General features: G+C 41.5%; 1 protein-coding gene and 1 pseudogene across 4 annotated transcripts in view; both read left to right on the top strand.

Moving 5' to 3' along the window:
- LOC134611513 (occludin-like) overlaps positions 1–17,204 on the top strand; it is a 45,693-nt gene extending 28,489 nt beyond the window's left edge. For all 4 annotated transcript variants that reach the window (XM_063455451.1, XM_063455450.1, XM_063455449.1 and 1 more), the window contains exons 5-9: positions 7,404–7,558; positions 13,371–13,538; positions 13,902–14,073; positions 14,181–14,222; positions 16,861–17,204. In XM_063455451.1, coding sequence (XP_063311521.1) covers positions 7,404–7,558; positions 13,371–13,538; positions 13,902–14,073; positions 14,181–14,222; positions 16,861–16,962 — 639 coding nt within the window. In that variant the 3' untranslated portion in view covers positions 16,963–17,204. The remainder of the gene's footprint in view (positions 1–7,403; positions 7,559–13,370; positions 13,539–13,901; positions 14,074–14,180; positions 14,223–16,860) is intronic.
- On the top strand, positions 3,097–3,625 carry LOC134611514 (protein LTO1 homolog; annotated as a pseudogene).
- Positions 17,205–17,439: the final 235 nt, after the last annotated feature.

Genomic DNA, 17,439 nt, shown 5'->3' with positions numbered 1-17,439 from the left:
CGGACAGACCCCCTACCACTGCAGATATCGGTGATCTCCCGCGGAGGCCTCAACACGCCCAAAGGTCCGCAATGGCGTCGCAGATGGAAAGCCTGTATAACTGGTCCAGCGAGGCATCTGTGTCTGAGGAGGGTGACTATGGTGAATGGACTATGAGCAAACGTACTCACTCACCTGCAAAGCATCCGGTCACGGAGGAGAAGCAGAGGGACATGCTTGGTGAGCTGCGCCTAAATATTGCAGCAAGTTCTGCGAAATTAGTGGTGCATCCGCCAGCCTGCAAAACACTGCCTTACAAGAGACCCGACTTGGGAACGTAGAGCCGCAACTCCTAGCCCTGCAAAAGGTCCAAAGGCAACACCAAGACAGCATGGTAGCGCTTGAAGATAAAAGGCGCTGGAAGAACATCAAAGTCCGCGGCATACCTGATGCGGTGGAGACCGCTGAGCTACCACACCTATTTCGTAGAATGTTTAGCACACTCTCTTTACGGCCAGACGGATGCCCCTGGATAGCTGGTATCGGATCTCCAAGCCACAGACATGTACCACAGAAGGGGGTGTAATCATCCGGTTCCAGCAAAGCCGAGATCGCCTGGCCTTCATGGCAGCCATGCGTAATAAATCCCCTTTACACTTTGAGGGCTATTTCTTAACCTTCTACCCTGATCTATCCAAGGCCACCATGGACTGGAGACGGTCCTTGAGACCCTTGACTAAGGAGCTCCTAGCAGGGCCGCCATCAGAAATTTTGGGTCCCTTGACAAAGCACAAGGTCTGTGCCCCCCTACCTCCCTCCCTCCCGGGCCCGCCCACGCCCTACCTAGTCTGCTGACAATGATGCAGGACTGAATGTGGTGTGTATAGTGGAAGTGAATTAGAATGTGTGTAATGGATGTAGTGTTTTTGTGTATTAGATACTGTTTGTGCAGTGAATGCAGAGTGTGTGTTTGTGTAGCGGATGCAGTGTGTATAGTGAATGCAGAGTTTGTTTGAGTAGTGGATGTAGTGTGTGTTTGGGTTTGTGTAGTGGATGTAGTTTTTGCATGTACTAGATGAAATGTGTTTAGTGGATGCAGTGTCTGTAGTGGATGTAGTGTGTGTATTAGACGCAGTTTCTGTGTATAGTGAATGCAGAATGTTTCAATTTGTGGTGGATGTAGTGTGTGTACTGTGAATACAGGATGTTTGTGTAGTGGATGCTGTGTGTACAGTTAATGCAGAGTGTATGTTAGTGTAGTGAATGCAGAGTGTGTGTCAGTATTGTGAACGCAGTGTGTGTGTGTTAGTGTGTAATGAATGCAGAGTGTGTGTTAGTGTGTAGTGTATGCAGTGTGTGTGTTGTGTTAATGTATGCAGTGTGTGTTGTATTAGTGTATGCAGTGTGTGTGTTGTGTTAGTGTATGCAGTGTGTGTGTTGTGTTAGTGTATGCAGTCTATGTGTTGTGTTAGTGTATGCAGTGTGTGTGTTGTTTTAGTGTATGCAGAGTGTGTTGTGTTAGTGTATGCAGTGTGTGTGTTGTGTTAGTGTATGCAGTGTGTGTTTTGTGTTAGTGTATGCAGTGTGTGTTTTGTGTTAGTGTATGCAGTGTGTGTTGTGTTAGTGTATGTAGTGTGTGTGCTGTGTTAGTGTATGCAGTGTGTGTTGTGTTAGTGTATGCAGTGTGTGTTGTTTTAGTGTATGCAGTGTGTGTTGTTTTAGTGTATGCAGTGTGTATGCAGTTTTATAAACCCTTTGGCTGATATCAGCATATCTAATGGCTAGTGTAGGAACTCACCTATTGAGGCTTGCCTTGACATGGCCGGTGAGCTTATATATTCAAATGGCCATTGGATTAAAACTAAAGAGCCTCCATTTTTAAATGCACATGGGGATTTAGGCCAGAGCGCAGGTAACGTTTTCTTGGTTTTACTATGTATGTTAAGCTGTTGGATACTAAGCTACTGCTGCTGTTAGCGCGGTGCTTTATCTTTGTGTTTGTGCTGTATTAGTGTATGCAGTGTGTGTGCTGTGTTAGTGTATGCAGTGTGTTGTGTTAGTGTATGCAGAGTGTGTGTTAGTGTATGCAGAGTGTGTGTTGTGTTAGTGTATGCAGTGTGTGTGTTGTGTTAGTGTATGCAGTGTGTGTGTTGTATTAGTGTATATTAAATTAATAAAATTTTATTCCACCCTCCCTGCTTACCTGTGTCCAGTGGCATGGGGGTCCCCCCGGCTTCCTGTTACCGCAGAGGGGGCCCAGGCAGCACACAGCTTCTCTTTTCCTCTCCTCTCTTCTAATAACTCTCGCAAGACCCGCGGAGCGTTGCCATGGTAACCGGGTCTCGCGAGAGTTATTAGAAGAGAAAAGAGAAGAGGAGAAGCTGTGTGCTGCCTGGGCCCCCTCTGCGGTAACAGGGAGCCGGGGGGGCCCCCATGCCACCGGACCACCAGGGCTGCACACATAGCGATATTTGCTATACTATGTGTGCAGAGAAAGAAAGTGGGGCCCGGGACTGCCATAGCAGTCCGGGCCCCCCAGGACCGCCGGGCCCGTGACAACCATCATGGTTGTCACCCCCTGATGGCGGCCCTGGTGCCAACATTCTGTAGCGCCTTACAATATTATAAGAGGGGGAGATTTAACAATAAATGAAACCATTACAAAAACTTACAGGAACAAAAGGTTGAAGAGGACCCTGCTCAAACGAGCTTACAATCTAGAGGGGGACAGGAGATAGCAATCAAATAAGGTGGGAGTGAAGCAGAGCTGGAGGAGAGAGTAGAGCGCTGAGAGCAAGGGACAGGAATGTGAGGTAGAATATACTCTGGGAGGCCATTAACTTGGGTTTTAAGGCACATCTTAAACGATTGAAGACTAGGGGAGAGTCAGATGGTGGTAGAAAGGCTATTCCAAAGGAAAGGACCCGCATACGAGAAGTCCTGCAAATAAATATTAAATGCTGCATTGCATTATCCAGAGTGTGCCAATGAGAAGGTATGTGCTAAAAAGCAGTGTCAGAAGAAGACGAACTTGTGAAAAAAACAGATACGTTAGCAATCACTGAAAAGGGACTTTCTGAAAGACATTCCAACATAAAATCTCATCTTAAGATAGCCACGTGAGTCGTACAGCAGTGTCTGGCCGTTCACCGTTTCTCGCTTGTAAACAGGTTGCTGTGTTTTTAGGGGGACGTGATAATCGCTGACTCTTTTTGAATGATGGATTTCTGTGAGGATTTGTTTGATGGTATTGTAATGTGCGAGGAGAGGTTCCATGGCAAGGGATACGAGGAAGGTTTTGCTGAAGGAAACTCTGTTGGGGAAGTCTGAAGGCAAGCAGAATGGTGCAAACTATGGTGCAAACTACAGTGCAAGGGCAGGATCAGAGCTTGGTTGTTACTTGGGTTTTACATCTACGTGTAGACATCTTCTTTTATGTGACGTGGATTCCAGACACAGTAAGAAAATAAAGACACTGGATTTGTTAATAAGCATGATCCAAAATTTCTCTTAAGATGACCCTACCAATGACAAACTGCAGGAAGAGATTGCCAGGATCCAGGGGAAAGTGAAACAGGTTTGCTCCATGTTATCCGTACAACCTGACTTTAAAATGACTAACGACGGGGCCGGACTTTCATTTTAAGCTTGAAATGGCTTGTAAGAGATCTCCAAGAAATCTCCAAATGCCGAGTGTGTCTCCTTCCACCAGGCTGAGCATGCCACGTTTCTCCGGTTTGGTTTACAGTTGAGTTGTTGGATGAGGTGGTGTTGGCAGTAAAGGAAACTAGAAAACACATATTACGGAATGCACTCTTCATAGCACATTTTGTAGAACAGGACAGCGTACAGGCAGGTTAGCTGTATACAGCTATGGATTTGTAATGTCCACATATAGAATAAATCCTGTCCTGTTTCCTAGTGCCTATAAAATATAATGTATAACAAGAATAAGAGACAGACTATATGTCACTGCTGGAGACAAGGTAACCGGCAGTTTAAGCAATCTGTGATCAGACGTGACTTGGGCTTTATATAGCTATGTAGCACTTTACAAGGGGACCGTATCTTGTGTTGATGTTGATTAAATATGTATTGATGTTTTGTAGGGGGAGATATTTATTAAAAATGAATTGAAATTTTTTTTAAAAAAAATCATCTTAATATAATTGATTTTACTTTTAATTGTGTTACATGCAGCTGAGAAAGAAGAAAAAAAGGCAGACGTAAGGTGTGGGGTGTTATGTGAGGTAGGCCGTGGCAGGGTGGAGTGGTTATGGAGGTCATTATGGTAGGTCTGAAAAATTTCCTCTACCCGCTCTGGGAGATCACTCGCTTTTCCATTCGGTGTACGGCTGTGCAAGATCTTTTTCGCTTTAAAACGGCATTTCAAGCATTGGGCGACTTAAGTGGTTTATTGGGCGATGGGGGTCTCTATCTAATCCTGTCCCTCTATCAGAGCATGGGGGCAGGGGTTACTGGAGGAAGGCTGAAACTTAAATGGACTCCTAGGTGCCATTGTGCGTATCAGGAACCAGGCAAACAATAAGGAGGTAAGAGAGTTGGGATAGAGGTGGACATAGGATAAACAGTGAGAAACATATTCTTGATCTTATCTCTGTGTCATGGTCAGTGTCATTGTCTCTGGTATTGGGGTCAGTCTATCAATCAATCGCCAGCTTGTTGTGGGCTCTTGGGTACCTAGTCCATCAGGTAGGTGAGCACTGTAAAGGATTGGTGGCGAGGAGAGGCTGTCTGACTGCTATAGTTCACTTATGGAGATGAGTAGCCCATGGTGAAAAGTCTCTGTTCTAATCTTTATGGGCGTTGTGGCTCACGTCTGGATGGTCTCTGCCATCGTGGCAAGGCTGGCAGATGGTTTCTAGTCTTGTGGGAGCAATGTGGGCGAGGACAGGGTTCCATGTCGATGTGTGGTAGGCCCAACTGGTTCGCAAATTCCTGGGCCTCGGAGATATCATATAGGATGCATGTTCAACCTTCTCTTCAGGCCATTAATTTGAAGGGCCCTACGCGTACGCGGAGCCTCTGCTGAGTGAGGGCCTGGGTTAGGGTTCGAAGTTTCCTTCATTTATGTAGAGTGCTGGGGGCCAGGTCCAGGAAGAATTGGACGTGATGTCCTTCTATTTGCAGAGGGGTGTCTCTGGTGGCCCTCATCAGTGCTTCCTTCACATGGAAGTAGTGCATGCGGACTATAACGTCGAGCAGTTGGTTTGCGTTAGCTGAAGAGGCTCAGAGGCCCCTATGAGCTCTGTCCAAGATTAACTCTTCTGGTGGAGCTTCAGGTAATAGGCTTCAGAAGGTTTCCCGGAGTTCTGAGTGGAGCATGTCTGCAGCAGTGATGGTTTCTGGCAGCCCCCTGATCCTTATGTTGTTTCGGGGCGATCTAGTATTCAGGTCTTCCTGTGAGCTTCCAGGGCTCATACCTGCTCTCGGAGCTCTTGCAGGGCCCTGTCCTGGTTAGAGTTGCACCTGGTGAGATCCTCTAGGCCTTCCCTGATGGGGGCTAGGTGTTTTGCCAGTTCAGCTGCCATATTGAGTTTAATGTCACGAAGGAGCTCTTTTAGATCCCCCTTGTTGACCAGGGCTTGGTCCTGGCTTCTTCTTCCCTTCTCCCATCAGAGTCGGACATTTGCGGCTCATCTGCACGAGGTGGGCCTTTGTCCGAGCGGCTGCGGAATATCGGAGCTGAGCTGTGTCTCGACTTTTTCCCCATGTTTTGCGGCGGTGTGTGCTCGTGGGGTCAGGCAGGGCAGGTTGCGGTGAGAAGATTTGGCAAATTATGCTTTTTGTGCGCTGTTTTTCGCCCGATGTTGCGGAGCTCTAGCCAAGTGCCTTCATTTGCACCGGAAGTCAGGCGCCGCCCAGTCGTGTGGAACCATTTTGAGTGCCAAGCATCTCACATCAACTGCAATACCCTGATCTATAATTTTACAGACGTCTTTGTAGAATGCAATTGCATGAAACCAATGCCGATTTCTGCTAATTACATGTATTCCCAATGAATTCCTGAATAGTATCCCTTTAAATACTTTCCAAGCCACAGATGTTAAGGTCAATGGTCTATAATTTTGATCCCTTGTTGAATATAGAAGCCAAACTTGCCTTTCTCCAATCCTCAGGTACAATTTCTGAAAGAAAGGAATCCTCAAAGATTAAAAACATAAGTTTTTTTCCACACTGGGCTCCTTAAGTACTTGTGTGAATAGCATCAGACCCTGAGGCTTTGTTTAAATTCACTTTATTTGCTGCAGCACCTTGTTTTAAGTTATCCAACCATAACTTTTCTGTATTTTATTTTCCAGTAATTATTTGCATAACTGTTTCTATTGTTTCCTCCTTGATATATACAGAATAAAATAATAATTTAAAATGCGTTTTCTTGATCTTCATTTACTAACCCACCCATCTCTAATATTATTGAATTTATGTACTTAAAAAATATATAAACTTTTTGGGGCTGGTCTTGCTCTCTTTGTCTATAACTTTTTATTTTCTAGTTTATCCCATCAAATCGCCTACAGGCATTATTGGCTTCCTTATATTTTATAAGGATTATCTGATTTAAATCCATTAACTTCCATTTTCTTATTTTTACATTCTTGGCTTACCTTTCTATTAAGACACATTGGTTTCAATTTGTTTCTTTGTTCCCCAATGGTATATACCCATACACAAAATGAGCTCACTGCTCTAAAAAACCTACACCCTCCTTCCTACACCATGACTTCAGCCCGGCATTAACCTCACTACTAATCTCTTACTTCCTTTCCAAGCACATAACACAGGTAAAATCCTCTAACAATAACCTTAGAAGCCCTTCTCTTCAGTTAATTTGTAATTACCTGAACTCATTCTTTAGGACCCTCCATCATCCTCTGACTTTGTTAATATAATAATCATACATAATAGGCAATTAAATTAAGCATTTTTACATATTGGTTATATATGTGGAAACTTTGTCAAGGTACTATATGTATAATTACAAAAGATGTGTCAAGTGAATATATGGCATGGCATTTGGCACTGACGTGGCTCTACATTACAAAGTATCTTCCATGGAATGACAACCAGTTTTAGCAAACCATGCTCATTCTTTTTTTTCCTCAGGAGTTGGACAGATCTATAGACAGGGCATCAACCTAGAGAAGTAATTCTATCTGTTACTCCACAAACTAACCTCCATGACAGCCATAGGCAACCTTCGGCACTTCGGATGTTTTGGACTATATCTCCCATGATGCTTTGGGGGATGGAGTCCACAACATCTGGAGTGCCAAAGGTTGCCTACCCCTGCTCTAGGCTATAATTGGTGTACACAACCGTTTACAGATGTCAGCACCATGACATGGAAAGATAATCTTCTAAAACAGAAATCAGCTCTTAATTGTGATCCCTTTACACAGGTAAAGAGTGTCCCAGAGGGCCCCCCTGATGATACAGCCACTCTGATTTACTCGGATAAGCCACAGAGTCCAGTAAGAGCTTTAAGTAACAACAGCATTTACAAGCCGCCCCAGGAGGATTTTGTCCAGAAAACAGAGGCTCCCATCAACAACAGGTTTGTAGTTAAAAATATATATATCATTTTTATAGATAATAGAAAATGCTTGTTTACCAAGACTGTCTAGAATAGACAGTCTATCATCAAAACGGAAACATGAGTGGAATTCTTTCCAAAAAAGCTTGGGTGTCGCTGGGCAGGAAAAATGGACTTCGGCGCAAAGTATTCATTCTATGGCATTTCCCACATAGAGTTAAGCCCCTCCCAAAACATCACTATATAACATGCCCTATACTTAACTCTAAACTGTAATTTATTCTGTGAATCACATTATCACCTTAAATCTTTGAATATTTCAGCGTAGTATATAAACCTAAATTTATAAACTCTACTCCTGTTGTATTAGTCTATCATCCTGCTAGTCTACACCTGCCGCATTAACCCTAAACTTGATGCATTATAACGGCACCACTGCATTAACACTATGCACCCACTAAAATATCCCCATAGTGGGCTCCAAATATAGTGCATTAAAGAGGTATTGTTAGAAATTATGTAATTTGAGGTGTTATGTCTCTATTGGTTTTACAGAGGACTCAAAGCTACGAATGAAAGAGTGCTAAAATCAGACACAGAGCTTTTCATGACCTCACTCGGGGCTTCTGACCTAGTCGGTACCCCTAGCAATGCCCAGATGCAGCTGATGCTACCAGCTTGTTCTGTCTTACCAAAGCAACAAATGGAGGTATTCTCCTTTTTGTAGCACAGACTAAAGGAAATTAATATATTAGTAAATGTAATTTTTTTCTTTAATTTGCACCAATCCGAGGTGTTGCATGGGCTTCAGTCCTAGGGTACATTTTCTTTTTTTATCTCCTACCACATGTATTGCCTTAAGGCTCTCCTGAAAGAAACCATATACCATACTAAGTCCAACACTAAATCCTAAGGTGTTTTATAAAATATATTGTGACACCAAATCTTTAATTGAATTCAGACTATTATATTAACGTGTATCTGTAACCCCCATGCCTGCTATATTAATTACAAGCCAGACTGTATGAATCCTTCTGGTCTGATGAATCAATGATCTGGGCAATTTTCTGTTTGGAAGCCTTGGGTCCTGGCATTTATGTGTATGTTACTTTGACATATACCACCTACCTAGAGATTGTTGCAGACCACATGCACTAATTCATGGCAATAGTGTTCACTGGTGGCAGTTGCCTATAATGCACCCTGTCACACGGCAAAAATTGTTCAGGAATGGTTAGAGGATCACAACAAAAGGTGTTGCCCCAATCTTGATCCTATTGAGCACCTGTGGGATGTACTGAAACAACAAATCTTAAGAATAGAGTACAGTTATGTATTTATCTCCAACATAAAAATATAGAACAACATGCTGCCACAATAGGTTGAAGCCCCCTGAAAAGCATCCAGTGACCCCCGGAGGCAAAGCTATAGAATATGGGTCTAGATTAGCGATGGCTAATTTTGGGCACACAAAGGCCACTTTGCTGGCACAGAAGCCAAAGGTTCACTATGTCGTGGGTACTTATGGCCAGCACTACCATAAGACAAAAATTTTCAGGTTTCCAAACAGAGGGGCAGATCATGTATTCCACTGCCGGACCACCAGGGATTCTTTATTAAGACCACTGACAACCAGGGATTATTATTTACCCCTACCAAACCACAAGGGAATCATTATCCCTTACTGGACAGCCAGGGAAATATTATTAATCCCCACTAGAACACATGGGAAGATAGCCCTCTTTATGTAAAAATGGTAAGCAGAAGTGGGAGGAAAACATTTTTTTATTACTGTGGTTAAATTAAAATAAGCACCAACCATACATATCACACACAAGAATAAACTGTCACAAGGTAAAATAAATTGCAAGTTAGCAGAGCTCCATCCAGCAATCTAAGTAAGCAATTCAATTATAGAAGCCTTAATTAAGATAGGGAAATCTACAGCTGATTTAAAATGTATATAGCCTACACATCAAGATCTAGATGATTTTACATAGGTGATCACAATATAAATTAACATTAATTTCTGAAAAGTATATAAAAACAAGTAAGAACAATATAAGCAATGCATAAATTAAACATGTATGAAATTGAGAGCAGCCAAGACCCAGAATAGTATGTAAGAATATGTAGATTAGATTCACTAATGATTGTTTACACAATCATCTGTAGAGGAATACTTGATCACACAGTCTGAATTTACTGCAAGTCCTGATTACTGACACACGAACATACTGTTATCTCAACAGCTGTACCCAAATCAAAATGAAAATGCTGGTAATTGTAAAACAATACCACAGTGTTTGTATATAGGTAATCACACAAACTTAAATAGGAAATGTAGGGGAAGCAGTGATGTAATTCTATTCTAGATTACTCAAAATCAAATTATGTTTGTAGCCTTGCTTAGTTGGCCTGATCGTCACAACATGATGTACACTTTACTAGGACTTACTAGGACTCAGAATGCCATGTGTTTTGTGTGAAATCAATTAACATTGGGATGCCCTATTTTTTATTAATTATTCGATTTTTTTTCCCCAAAGCACATATAAATTATACAAAGGGACAGGTAGTACTTTCAAGCCCTGCATACCAGCTTAATATAAATGCTGTTAAAGTAATCTATCCCTGAAAATGGTGCAGACGGCAATGCTGCCCCACCCAGGGGAGACCACCAGGGATCCAACCAGAAGTGATAACAACCCCTTTTAGTCAATAAGTAAGTGGAGGAAGATATGTGGGGAGGCCTTCCCCACATATTGACATCCTGCCTGGGACCCTTGACAAACCGCCTCTGATAAGAGGCAGTCTGCAAGCAGACAAAGATTGATCAGAGACAAGAAAAGGTCAAGGAACACATAAATACTCACAATCAGACAACAGGCCAATGTCAATAAACAGAGCAGGGGGGCAGAGTCTGACCGCTAAGCTAAGCGGACGCATGAAGCTTGAGCATTACCTGACAAAACCAGCATTTCTAAGCCTAACATTGGGGCTTACTTGCTCAAACTTAGATGTATCCACACACAGGGGAGCCCGGGGAAGCCAGAGTATCTGTTGCGGCCTACTGGGACCTGGACAGGGGAGAGGTGGCCGATCTCCTGGCCTGCTACACTCCTACCCCCCTCCTCCCTGGACCGGTGGGGGATATACCGGCCCTCATACCACAGAAGGTGCACACACACACAGAGCGAGAAGGCTGAGGAACAGCGCAACGCAAACCTTGTGGCGCAAACAAGATGGCCACCACGTTGGAAGCTCAACAAAGCAGACCAGACCTTCAATGGAAGACCCTCTTTGAGGCCCGGTTCGACGCCATATGCCGCAAATTCTGCCACTGCATCACTCAGCAAACTACCTTACACCCTCCTACGGCAACAAAGCTACCGCAAGCTGCAAACTCCACCGCCTGTCTATCTCCCGAGATGGGGGTCCAGAAACCCTGGTGTCCAGAAAGACACCTGGAAGGCAGAGACCCCTAAGCCCCAAAACTACGCTAAGCGCAGAGTGAGAAGCCGGGGAAATCCAGAGCTGGCACTCGCGAAGGCTTGGAGCCGGGGACAAAAAACATGGCATGGGACACAAGGCGTCATCCATGCGCCCACAAGCATGCCCACAGAATGCGGACGCTACTGTGCTACGAAAAGGCAAACATCTTGGAGTGGAGAAGGTCCCTCGCATTCACACCGTCTGGACCTGCTCCTGGGACGGCGATCCCACTGCTTACGGCACCAAGCTGGACTTTGAACCATGGCCCACTTTTGGCATAGGTTGAACTGTACTTACCTCACACACCTGCCCCACACACCTGGCTCACAAATGGCTTACCCTGACTGACATAACCTAGTTTTTGCATATCTTGGTGTTGGCATTACTTAGTAACTCAGCCTGATGAGCCCACTCTAAGTATAGCCTCTCCAGTGTAGTCAGTGTATCTACTGACTCTCACCTTCAGCATGCTTCCTCGACTTATATTATTACCATAGTATTTCTCTTCTGACATAACTCACTATGTCTAATATGTCTCATGCAGTTAATCCCCTAGTTTAAGCTAAAGCCTTAGACATATCTACCTAGCCTGAAATAATTATGATAAATGGTGCCGTTCTTGCATGCCATGATCTTGTTTCCCAGTTTTACTTATTAGCTTGTACCTGCTGTTGTGGCAATACAAGTATGTTTGTAACTTTAAGCACTGCAAAAATAATAAACAGAGCAGAGTGAGTAACCAGTATAAGCAAACAATCAGAAATGCACTCTCGGGTATCAGGAACAACAACAGGGCAATGGACAAACTGCGGAGTGGTCTTAAATAGCCTGAACTTATATACTATTGGTCAGTTATAATTTTGACACCAACATGTGCACAACCAATATTGATAAAATGATGCTGGCCACTGCAGCTCCAAAAAAAATTAGACAAGTTAGGACAGGTAAAGGGAGTTGCAGGATTTTTTTTTTCGTAAGAACAATAACGATATAGAATTCTCTGCCTGAAGAAGTGGTTTTATCAGAGTCTGTACAGATGTTTAAACAGCAACTAAATGCATACTTGCAAAAACATAATATCCAATGATATAATTTTTCAACTGTAGGGGCTATTACCCTACAGTTGAAAAATGATATCATTGGATATTATGATCCAAGGATAAATCTGACCATTCTGGAGTCAAGAATGAATTTTTACCCAAGTTTATTGCAAAATTGAAAGTGCTTCAAGCTGGGGGTTTTTTTTTTGTTTACTTTCTTTTGGATCAACAGCAAAAAGATGTATGGAAGGCGAAACATCTATGTAACTATGTCCTTAGTGTGCTATGTTTATTGGGCTATTTACATAATGCTGGAATTTGTATTGCCATTGAGATGTAATTAATATCTAAACTTAGCAGGGATGCAAGACAGTTTTTACAGTTTTTAAAGGATTACTCCATTGTCCAAATACAAAAAGTATCCCTATTTAGAAGATATACACCAAACAAAAACTTTTTCATTGTGGTTATAGATATAAAAACATCTTGCAAAACCTGCTGTTCTCTTATCTGCAGCCTTTATAAGTCCTCCCTTTGTATCTCCTCCCAGACTTTCTGTGGCTGTCCAATCACAGACTTGCCAATACAGCTCAATGAGAAGTCTTTGCAAGGCAGGAGCTCTGGGAAATTGATGCCTCTTGAGTTGGACGTAACCCAGAGGCAGTCTTTAATTAGCAGTGTAGGCACTACTATCAAACATGCCTCTATCAAACGTGCACTGTACTCAGCCTGATGGGAAATCCTGCCATGATCAGTTGTAATAATTTAGGATCCTTATTATAGAGTTTAAAATGACTAAACAAATAACTCTTTCAGACCTTTCCTGTTATAACAATTGTGTGAGGCTAAAATAGTTCCTAACACTAATTTTCTTTCAAAGTTTATTTTTTTTAATTTTAACCATTTTAAACCCGTTTAAACATTAGCTTCACTCAATTATTATTCTGTCTATAAGAAATAAAATAAATAGTGATGGCAGATAAGAGGACATTTAGGGTTAAGGTGAGGTTTCAAATTAGGGTAAGGAAATAATTTAGCCTAACTCAATTATTATTATTACCCTAAACCTAAAAATAGTAGAAATAGTGGAGGCAGATAACCAGAAATAACCCTAGAAATAGTGGAGGGCAGGTAACAGGAAATGTTCTAATCAGACTTTAAATATAATTTTAGAAAACTGAATGCATTGCTCTTTGCAGTGGCTCCTGTAAAAAAATTGTATTTATTCGTTTATACCTTCACAGCCCAAACAGTATGTATCTGTCAGTGTTAATAGACTAATATGTATTTATTTGCAGTTCTCCTGTACCAGATAGTGAGTATCAAGAACAGAGCAGAGGAAGACCTCCAGTTCGTCGAGGTCGGAGGTGGAGAAGGAATCCAGAACTCGATGAATCTCAGTATGAAACAGATTATACCACAGCTGTGGAATCAGATGACGACAGAGATGTGGAGGATTGGGAAAGGTATGAGTAAGAGGTTATCGTGTTTGGAAGATGGCATAAGAGGAACAGAAGTTTTGCAGGGAAGGAATTTGTTCAAAAATAATGAAATGTCATGAGTTGATATTCCAGATAATCAACAGACTGTAGGACAAGAGTCTCTCATAACTAATAGGGTCCTTAGTGGAAGAGAAACATTAGCTTTTGTGGAGGGATTGAAAATGCAAAACCACTGGAGGAAGAGCAGAATATTTAGGATAAACGTATAATTTCAGGAATAGTCATGTTCAGTTGCTGAAGGGAGGCAAATTTCTACAGGAGCAGTAAACTGAAAGAGGTTTTATAGTGAGGCATATGATCATCACCATTAACATTTCTCTTTCTTAGTTTGTACCCACCAATTACTTCAGACGCACAGCGGCAGGAATACAAGCGCGAGTTTGACTCTGATTTGCGGCGTTACAAACGCATGTGTGCCGAGATGGATGACATCAACAACCAGCTGCAGCAGCTCAGCAAACAGCTGGATGGACTAGCTGAGGGCAGTGTCCAATACCAGGTACCACCAAGTGTCTCTCGTCTTTCCAATGAAGCCAACAATTTCTTGTTTCATTCCATGCTTAGACACTTTTCTTCTGATTTCTAATGATCTATTTTTGCTTTCAGGGTGTAGCTGAGGAGTACAACAGACTGAAGGATCTGAAGAGAGTAAGTTACTATATTATTTAAAATCAACACATCACTGTCATAAGACTTGCTTTAAGAGACTTGTTCTTCAACTGCGATGAAATCAGGGCTCAAAATTGACAATCTCCAATAGCAATTTTGTGGTGAAAATTTAGCCCTGGCAAGTAGAAATTTCCCCCAGGTTGTATGCTATGGCTTGCAGGAGCAAGTAACTTTTATGGTCTGGCTAGTAACATAGGACTTCAAATTTTAAGTCTTGATAAAATATATACCAAAGTTACTGCCTAAATGCCTTCTTTAGACTCTCCGACAGGTCTCCATTTTTTTACGGAAGGAAATGCTGGTACACTAAAAAATGTATTGCTGTTTGGGCCATAGGAAATTTGTTACAAATGTTTCTACCATTAGGGACCTAATCAACAGAGTATGAGGACCAAGCTGTGGTTCCAGAGTTAAAAATCATTGTATTACACAACTCACACACGTTTTATTCTACAAACGAGACCCTTATATATTACCGAATACCAGTACCTTATAACATGGATAGACCGTACACAAACTTCTTTGAATGAAAGCTTCCATCCTGTCCTGATCAGTCCTTGTACAATTCTGTAACTACTAATAAAAGAGCAGGAGATTGTAATGGTATTTTGTAAGACTATGTAAAAGTGGCTATTTTATGGTGAAAGTGACGTTATCAGTTAATTTCACTTTTAATTCTGTTTTTAATAAATAGTCACATTCCTATGCTTTGCATAAACATTTGGCTTATTTTATAGCAGAAACAAAATGCCGCCATTTTACAATCTCAAATTAGGCTGAAAAACTATTTGTTTTATTGAATAGCCAAATTCGATTTTTCTACACATTTCTGCTCTACTGGCTTAATACGCCAATTTGGGATTTAGTGAACAAACAGGTGCTTCTGTACATCTCATTTTCTGTGCAGAGTCTGTAGGTGTATCATGTATTTTTAACAGTGTACATTGCTAGAGTTATTTACATGCGTAAATTTTTTTTTTTTTAAATCCAATTACAAATCCTGTTTAAAATAGGTTCTTGCTATTTGAGTTTTCCTACAGTAACAAATACATATGTGTTGCATATAGTGAGCTTGAAGCCACCATTGTCACCACACAAGGTATTCCTTAAACAAAGGTACAGAAGTAAGAAGTTAGGATCATCTTTACTACCAAAAGAAAGTATATGCCACATAAGGTTCTTACCTCCTGGATTGGCACCCAAAATTGTGTCCCCATGTTATTTCAGTGTGCCCCTAATGGTTAGCACAGACACATTATATTCACCCAGCTGCACATAACCTAACTGAATAGCATGCGCATACATTTCTATTGCTCTGATTTGTCTAAATCAAAAGATATTTGCACTTTTGAGAAATTCTGAGAATCAGGTTGAAAGAAACAAACCTCAAATATGATTATTTTTAGATGATTAGACAAAAAGTCACGCTTTGGATACTGAGTATTCAAAATAATGTTTAGCACTAGGCCATTACCCGGGTAAAGCATTATTTACAATAAAAACAGAACAGATTAACTGGTAATCAATTCAAATTTGGTTTAAAAAGCTGAATATGATGGACTTGGCTTTTTTTTTTTTCATCCTTGACTACTATTTAAAGGATCACTATGGTTTTCAGGAAAACAAAGCAGTTTTCCTGACACTATAGTGCCCTGAGGGTGCCCCCACCCTCAGGGTCCCCCTCCCGTGGCGCTGAAGGGGTTAAAAACCCCTCAACCACTTACCTTAATCCAGCGCAGGGCTCCCTTCTGCACTTGTGACCTCTCCACCCCCGCCAACGTCAGCTCCCCCATCCGACGTCACTGGAGCCGAATGCGCATGCGCGGCAAGTTCCGCACGCGCATTCAAAGTGTCCACAGGAAAGCATTTCTCAATGCTTTCCTATGGACGCTCTGCGCAATGGAGGCGAAATATGCCTCCAGCGTCGCAGATGCACCTCTAGTGGCTGTCCAGAAGACAGCCACTAGAGGCTGGATTAACCCCAAATGTAAACATAGCAGTTTCTCTGAAACTTTTATGTTTACATGTGAAGGGTTAAAACCTGAGGGACCTGGCACCCAGACCACTTCATTGAGCTGAAGTGGTCTGGGTGACTATAGTGTCCCTTTAACTATGTGACGCTACAGTCTCCCATTGTGCCTGATTCCTAGCTGAGATTATGGTAAAATACAATGTACAAGAAAACAGAAAAGTGCTCTGTGTTTAAAGGCGCTTAGAAATATAATAAAGTGCAGAACAATTTGTGATAGCAGCTTTCACACAATCGTAGGAACTCCCTACCCTACAATTAAATAGAAATAGATACTATGTGGTAAAAGTACACCAATAGTAAAAAGTGTGTAGTGCTGAAAAAATATTGCACTTACCCCTAAGGGTTAAAATAGAGATACAGTGCTGAAAGATAACATATCTATTTTAACCCTTAGGGGTAAGGGCAATATTAATTTTAGCGCTACACACTTTTTACTATTGCTGCCATTTTAACACATAAAATACAATGTACAGTTATGACATATTTTCCCTAAAGTCAATGAGTTCACTAAATAGCCACTACGGTAAGCACATTAAAATCATTACAGAAAAATAAGTAACATTTCTATATGATTTATTTTATCAGAACCCTGACTATCAAACCAAGAAGACTGAAACAAAACAACTGAGGAACAAACTGTTTCACATCAAGAAAATTGTGAATTACTATGACAAAGCGCGGGACTGATGTGACTCAAATCAAGGCAATGCTAATGATGGCCACAAGAGGGACACAAGTATTATAGGATGGAAATCAATAACATTTACTAAGCATTCAAGAGGACCAAAACACAATGTTTAGTATTTTTCTTCCCCTCATATCTAATCAATCTGTAAATATGCTTAATTTAGACTAATTCTTCTAACATCGAGAGGTTAATATTAGGGAGACAGGATTGTTGTTTGAATGTGGGATATATATATATATATATATATATATATATATATATATATATATATATATGTAGAGATTGTAGCTGTATTAGTCCAGTTATGTAGATGTAAAAAACAGATACAATTTGTATCTTGTAATACCTTTTTTATTGCACTAACAGAATTTTTGACAAGCTTTCGGGAGAACCTCCCTTTCTCAAGTCTGAAGCATTTCTGAGCAAGACAACACATAGAATTCAAAGTTGAGTTGTGGTACAGGGGTTAAAGCGAC

Source organism: Pelobates fuscus, chromosome 5, assembly GCF_036172605.1.
Source record: "Pelobates fuscus isolate aPelFus1 chromosome 5, aPelFus1.pri, whole genome shotgun sequence".
NCBI lineage: Eukaryota > Metazoa > Chordata > Amphibia > Anura > Pelobatidae > Pelobates > Pelobates fuscus.
Note: the sequence above shows the minus strand (reverse complement) of the source record. Positions and strands in the feature narration are given on the sequence as shown.